Raw genomic sequence first — 7,757 nt, forward strand, 5'->3', positions numbered from 1 at the left:
TAAGTTATCTTAACGAGACATCTAGTTTATCTTCTTAGGGAGACACCTTTGAAATCTTGCTACTGATACAACTGGCTTATCTTGGTAGTGAGATACACGGATCGTATCTTGCTAATGGTACACTAAGTTATCTTGTTTGCTAGCGAGACTTCAACGTTATCTTGCTATTGAGAGATTCGTCATCGTGCTAGACACACTCCTATGTAATCTTGCCAGCGAGACACGCCTAGGTTATTTTGTTCGTGAGACAATCTTGCTTGGAAGACATACCAAAGTCATCTAGGATTTTTCCTTAATCGATTTCACGTCTACAGGTGGTATTTATTTCTGCCACGTAGGACTACCAAGATTAGTTAATCACTTTATACAAAGTAATACTTTGCACCCGATAGATAATCCAATACTTCCAGCGCATCACAAACACGGCTGCCTCAGCTGATACTGTTCCAGATCAATTTTCGTGTATACAAATATTGCTGCCCATACCCTGATCACCTGAAAATACCGTTTACTTTCCTAGACTCGGTTACTACTCAAAAATCATCCCAAACATAATCATGTGGATCTGAAGAAATAGTTTTTAAAACAATTTGACGAGAGCTCATTATATTCAAGCACCAGTAATCTTAATCGTCCTATAAAAACCGATTGACTAGGATTGTCAAACCAGCCAAGTCGTTTCATTTGCGTAAATGGGTCATAATATTAATCAAATTCTAAATTCAACTCAAGGATAGTCTTTAACATATTTTAACCAATACTTACATATTTGTAAATTTTACTCAAAGAAGATACTGCTGTCCATACCGAAATGTTATACAAGGTTGAAGAAAAGGTAAGATACCATCATGTTTTTAATACTAAAAATACACTATCAATTCACAATGGAAATTGTGGTGGCCGAGTGGTCTATCAATTCACAATGGAAATTGTGGTGGCCAAGTGGTTATAGGATTCGTGACTAATTTCACAGTTATCACTTCAAGCACACCTCGGTGCTTAGTCATATACCAACCCCACTTATTTGACTCGACCGTAACACCTCAGCTCGAGATGAGAGAAAAAAAAAAGCGGTCGAACGTAACTGACCTTTAAAAAGATCCCTTTTGCCCTTAGGTTACGAAGCTACTGTACTATGAGTAACCACAGTGACCTCCCTCGGCTTAGAATGGGAGAGACTGCCTCCCCCATCTTACATTTCTATATACATATGTACACATATAATACTTTAGCATATGATCAACCTAAATATTCACGATTATCATTCGACTGAGAAAGGTGAAAATACTACTCCTAGAAATGACTACAACATTCAGGTACAGTACTAACTTCGGTGAAGCGCAAGTGGGTGATAAGGAAAAAAAATCCTTCTTTTGTAGCAATCACAAGTTATTGAATCTACATATAAATTAAACATAAATGATAGCAGCTAACGTTTGTACAGCTATGAGGCGCGTATCACAAAGCTAAGCCTTAGAGCTATGGAGAAGCAAAATGGTTTAATGACGTGGTGTAAACGTTCAAGTTCCACACGAATCCGGCGAGGGATGAAGATGAAGAGAGGCATGGTTGAGGGCACTGCCACTCGTGTTGCCATTATTATCAACGAGGACAAGAAGAATCCATCAAGGTGTGTAGTATGCGAGGCGGAGCGGTCCGTCCGGGAGTTACAGTATGCTCCACTTACACGGTCCGTCTCCGGTGTACATGCGTTCGTTTTCCGGCAATATCCCCACCTGGTAATCTCCAAGGGACTGCAGCGCTTGGGCGGAGTGGCCGGCTCCGCGGAAAGCGAGGGTGGCGTCTTGGCCGGCATGTTCCATTATGATATCGTCACCGCCAGGATGTTCACTCAGGAACTTTGTAACATCAAATACCTGTCAAGTATAGTACACACATTAAGTTTACCCATAAACATTAACGTTTCCAGTATGATTACAGTTCATTGTTGGCAACAAGATTCGACAAAAATAATGTTGGGTACGAGCTAGGCTTTTGTACACACCTTGTCATACAAAATGATCCAGCAATCGTGCCAACTGTCGTGTTCGGCAACTTCTCTGATGCTGAACACGTCGAGGCCAGACTGCTCATCCTTCGGCCGATCACGACGTTGCTGGGCGTTCTCACTGTTGCAGGGGTCACGGTATCCTAGAGTGTGGGAGGCGAACTCTAATGTCTGGGCAGCGAAGTTGATAAGTGCGTTGGGCTGCAACACGTACAGGGGCACTCCACCATATGACTGCTTCATCCTGATGGAAGAAAAAATAAATACAATTACAGCTAAACGGTTCTGTTCGTGTTTTTTTTTTCGGAAATATAAAACAATGTAACGTTAAGAGGAAGTATTATGCTTAGCGATGCAAGATACCAGAACAGGTCGACGGAAAATTTCCAAGAGGGCGATCGACCTCCGCTGGCTCGCCAGCAGGTACGGAACTTTCCATATCATCACTGCTCTACCTGGACGACCGTACCCTTTGTAGGTCCTTGCGATATATATATATATATATATATATATATATATATATATATATATATATATATAACTATCTATATATATATATATATATATTTATATATATTGCTATCATTATCCCTGGGGATAGGGGAGAAAGAATACTTCCCACGTATTCCCTGCGTGTCGTAGAAGGCGACTAAAAGGGGAGGGAGCGGGGGGCTGGAAATCCTCCCCTCTCAATTTTTTTTTAATTTTCCAAAAGAAGGAACAGAGAAGGGGGCCAGGTGAGGATATTCCCTCAGTGGCCCAGTTCTCTGTTCTTAACGCTACCTCGCTAATGCGGGAAATGGCGAATAGTTTGAAAAAAAAAAAAAAAAAAATATTGCTATCATACCTATCCTTTGAAAGTCATAAGCATCATACCTATCCTTCGCGGGTCCTAAACATTTTTTTTTCTCGGATTCCCTCTCGTACCTAACCTTTGAAAGTCAGCCATTATACCTCGTAACATAAGCCCTATTGTTTCTACCCTTCGTAGGACCTAGCCATTATACTTTGTAACAGAATTCCTATCTTGCTTCTTTAAAAAAAAAAAAAATCGCTAAGGAAAAACTCACCACATAACAATACTCGCTTAAAATCGCTTAAAATTTTATAAAAACTGCCGAGAATAGAAAGCGTTTATGCTGCTGTTTTTTTTTTTTTTTTTTTGGACAGCTAAGGTTATTCGGCCAAAATTTTGTAACACTCGTCACACATTCGAAATGAACTGGACCGAAATGGAAGGCTGTATTATATATATATATATATATATATATATATATATATATATATATATATATATATATATATATATATATATGCTGATGACCACAGGTGAGATGTAACACTAAGTACAGAGCTCATTTTCGTGTAAATTACATCTTGTATCTCCCTGAAAGATGCAATTTATACTGAAGTGCACTTAGAACTTATTATCCGTCGTCCGCCTTTAAGTTGTCACACCGCAAGCGAAAAGTCACTTTGGCGAGGCTGTATCATTAGGAGTGCAGACAAGTTAAAGGATTTCTCACCCCAAAGAGGAGTCTCCTTTCCATGTTAGTGGAAATAAATCCTTGAGCTGCAAGTGCCATCAGTATATATATATATATATATATATATATATATATATATATATATATATATATATATATATATATTGAAGTAGGTCACAATCATGCATTTGACTTTTCGTAGTTGCTGGTAACAACGAGGAAAAACGAAACACAAAGTCCCAAGTACACTTTCGTGTCATAACATCGTCAGAGATACAGAAATAATCTGATGTAATCATACGAAAGTGCACTTGGGACTCGCTGTGTTTCACTTCATTGTGGTTATCAGCATATATACATTATTCATTTACCCTAGAACTTTTTTCTAAAAGCCAAGGTTGTGCTAGAATCATTTTCAGGGACATTATGGCCTCCTGATGAGAACTAATTGTCGAAAATTTATTCCATTCCGTTGTGACGATATATATATATATATATATATATATATATATATATATATATATATATACACTCACCGAAACTCTTTACTCGCAATTTTACCAAAAACAGACGAAGCCCGGTAATATATACACTTAACGAAGTTTATCTGTCTGTAGACATGGGAGGCAAAATATGAGGGTTCTCACCTTTCAATTTGAAGCTTAGATGTTTCCCTCAAACTAAAGTTGTGCGAGAACTTTCTAGCTGCGATGTGTTCCCTTGTAAGCTCAACGGCCAATCGACACTGACAGAATCTTAGGTTCGCCGTCTGCGCACTGCTTTATATACCGGCACGCATCATGACGACACTTTTGACAGTGTTGCTGAGACGGCATCACTCTCTCTCTTTAACCCATCCTCGATTAACATCATCCTTGCCCTAAATCTCTCATATATGTGTGGCAGTTATCACGACAAATGAGATGATACGTTAACATTAGAAACTTTTCACTCTAGAAGAACAGAGGCCATGGAAATGTACAATAAAACAGTATATTTACGTAGTGTCAACTTACAGTTCGAATCTATGAGAAGCTCGCCAGCGGCGCTTGAGTGGGTCTGGCTGGTTGCGACCAATGAGAAACGAGAACCTGGAGGGCGTGGCAAGCCCCTCATTGGTCAGTTGAACATGGTGCCATATTCACTATGATGGAATTCACGAAAAAGTACAGGTGCATTCGCTGAAGACGTAGTTACGAGACGCAGTATTTACGTTTTCATAGACTCTGTACCTTAGAGCTCGCCTCCTACACGGGATAAAGCGGCGTGTTTTTACAACAATGACCTTGACATCCCTAACTCTAAAAGTAATGTAAAACTACGTTAATGTGACATATAAAGGCTTATTATTGAGTTAAGTGATGAACGTTAGGCAGCATGCACCAATGAAGAGCTAAAAAAAAAAAAAACATGTCTGCTGGTGAAGTTAATAGGAGAATGGGTTCGCCATCATAATTTGCAGTTCCTATGTGCAATCCCTATTTCTATATGAATATTACTTATTGACGGAATCATAAGGAATTGGGTTACGTAAGATAATGTTCAGTCTTGTCTCTGCTGCAGTCAAACTGATATATGCCGTACAACCAACAATATTAAGATAAAACAGTAAAACACGGGAAAAAAGAGCTCAATATGCAGCGCAGAATGACTACATCGACACATCGTCCTGGCGGTCAGGTTGTGGTAGACCAGACCGGTCGTCCAGCCTGAGTAACCACAGGAAGCTGATGTAATATTTACCTGACTTAGAGCAGACGGTACCTGGGTCAGGAGCTGGGGTATCAGACGTTTTGATTTACGTTATAAAGTACGGGAAGTGCCCGAACCATATTGTCAATTATCTTTATGAATTACGTAAATCATCTAGTAAATTTTTACGTTAATGATGGAACGTGCGAGGAATAAACATCCAGGTTTCAAGTTCCTAAGCTCAGGCGGACGGCCTGGCCGGCTCTCCCGCCACCGTCCAACACGTTCCCATTAGCGATCCAGTTTTTGTTGGCTTCACTGAAAACAATGCCCTGCAGTCGACTCATTTTAGCGTTGTTAATTATTTCTCCTAAGAACACAAACTCCCAACTTTGACTCCCGACACATGTGCAGGAAAATGATATTTCAAAGTAAATGAGTTTACCGTAGCTAGTGAAAAAAGAAAAAAGAAATCTCAAAGACGATAAATGAAGGTTAAAGAAAAAATGGGGCGGTGCATCGAATGCGCCCCAGCTCTGCGCAGTCACTCCGCCTTTGCATACATCGTACATTCTTTATTGCATTTATACTTATCGTGATCATATCCCCTTTTGTATGATTAGCTCATGGTTGATAATCTTCGTATATCCCCTTTTGTATGATTAGCTCATGGTTGATAATCTTCGTATGAATACTAATGATGTGATCAGTTTGCTTCATGAATATGCCAATAAAAAAATTCCCATTCTTAATTGAAGGGTTTTGTGATGTGACAACTATTATCATCTGTTCATCCTCCCAAAATTCGTACCAGATCTTCATTAAACCCAAGAAATTCCTTCAGAGAATGAGTGTATTTGCAAGATATGTCTAAGAGAAAAGGCACACTATACCACACTATACCACAAAAAAAGTTGTCGAGTTGTGGCATACCGCTCGCACACTAAGAAACATGAAGCACACAGGGGTTAGCGTCGCTGGATATTGTTCATGCGCGGGCCAATGTAATTGGAAACATGAGGCGCGCCAGTTGTCCACAACCAACTCATACAAGTGTACATGGCGTAGGTCAGTATATGCGTGATTACTGTCTGTATATATATATATATATATATATATATATATATATATATATATATATATATATATATATATATATATATATTTCTTTTTTTTTTTTTTTGCTGTCTCCCGCGTTTGCGAGGTAGCGCAAGGAAACAGACGAAAGAAATGGCCCAACCCACCCCCATACACATGTATACACATACGTCCACACACGCAAATATACATACCTACACAGCTTTCCATGGTTTACCCCAGACGCTTCACATGCCCTGTTTTAATCCACTGACAGCACGTCAACCCCGGTATACCACATCGATCCAATTCACTCTATTCTTTGCCCTCCTTTCACCCTCCTGCATGTTCAGGCCCCGATCACGCAAAATCTTTTTCACTCCATCTTTCCACCTCCAATTTGGTCTCCCACTTCTCCTCGTTCCCTCCACCTCCGACACATATATCCTCTTGGTCAATCTTTCCTCACTCATTCTCTCCATGTGCCCAAACCATTTCAAAACACCTTCTTCTGCTCTCTCAACCACGCTCTTTTTATTTCCATACATCTCTCTTACCCTTACGTTACTTACTCGATCAAACCACCTCACACCACACATTGTCCTCAAACATCTCATTTACAGCACATCCATCCTCCTGCGCACAACTCTATCCATAGCCCACGCCTCGCAACCATCCAACATTGTTGGAACCACTATTCCTTCAAACATACCCATTTTTGCTTTCCGAGATAATGTTCTCGACTTCCACACATTCTTCAAGGCTCCCAGGATTTTCGCCCCCTTCCCCCACCCTATGATCCACTTCCGCTTCCATGGTTCCACCCGCTGCCAGATCCACTCCCAGATATCTAAAACACTTTACTTCCTCCAGTTTTTCTCCATTCAAACTTACCTCCCAATTGACTTGATCCTCAACCCTACTGTACCTAATAACCTTGTTGTTATTCACATTTACTCTTAACTTTCTTCTTTCACACACTTTACCAAACTCAGTCACCAGCTTCTGCAGTTTCTCACATGAATCAGCCACCAGCGCTGTATCATCAGCGAACACAACTGACTCACTTCCCAAGCTCTCTCATCCCCAACAGACTTCATACTTGCCCCTCTTTCCAAAACTCTTGCATTCACCTCCCTAACAACCCCATCCATAAACAAATTAAACAACCATGGAGACATCACACACCCCTGCCGCAAACCTACATTCACTGAGAACCAATCACTTTCCTCTCTTCCTACACGTACACATGCCTTACATCCTCGATAAAACTTTTCACTGCTTCTAACAACTTGCCTCCCACACCATATATTCTTAATACCTTCCACAGAGCATCTCTATCAACTCTATCATATGCCTTCTCCAGATCCATAAATGCTACATGCAAATCCATTTGCTTTTCTAAGTATTTCTCACATACATTCTTCAAAGCAAACACCTGATCCACACATCCTCTACCACTTCTGAAACCACACTGCTCTTCCCCAATCTGA

The 7,757-nt window shown here is 40.2% G+C and overlaps 1 protein-coding gene across 1 annotated transcript; it reads right to left on the reverse strand.

Annotated features, from left to right (window-relative positions):
- Positions 1–841: 841 nt before the first annotated feature.
- LOC139756795 (cytochrome b5-like) lies at positions 842–4,318 on the reverse strand. Its single transcript, XM_071676594.1, has 3 exons — positions 4,143–4,318; positions 2,006–2,252; positions 842–1,877 (listed from the first exon to the last, which is right to left on the reverse strand). The coding sequence occupies exons 2-3, from the start codon at positions 2,249–2,251 to the stop codon at positions 1,668–1,670; spliced, it is 456 nt and encodes a 151-aa protein (XP_071532695.1). The 5' UTR covers position 2,252; positions 4,143–4,318; the 3' UTR covers positions 842–1,667.
- Positions 4,319–7,757: the final 3,439 nt, after the last annotated feature.

Source organism: Panulirus ornatus, chromosome 23 (genome assembly GCF_036320965.1).
Source record: "Panulirus ornatus isolate Po-2019 chromosome 23, ASM3632096v1, whole genome shotgun sequence".
NCBI classification, from domain to species: Eukaryota; Metazoa; Arthropoda; class Malacostraca; order Decapoda; family Palinuridae; genus Panulirus; species Panulirus ornatus.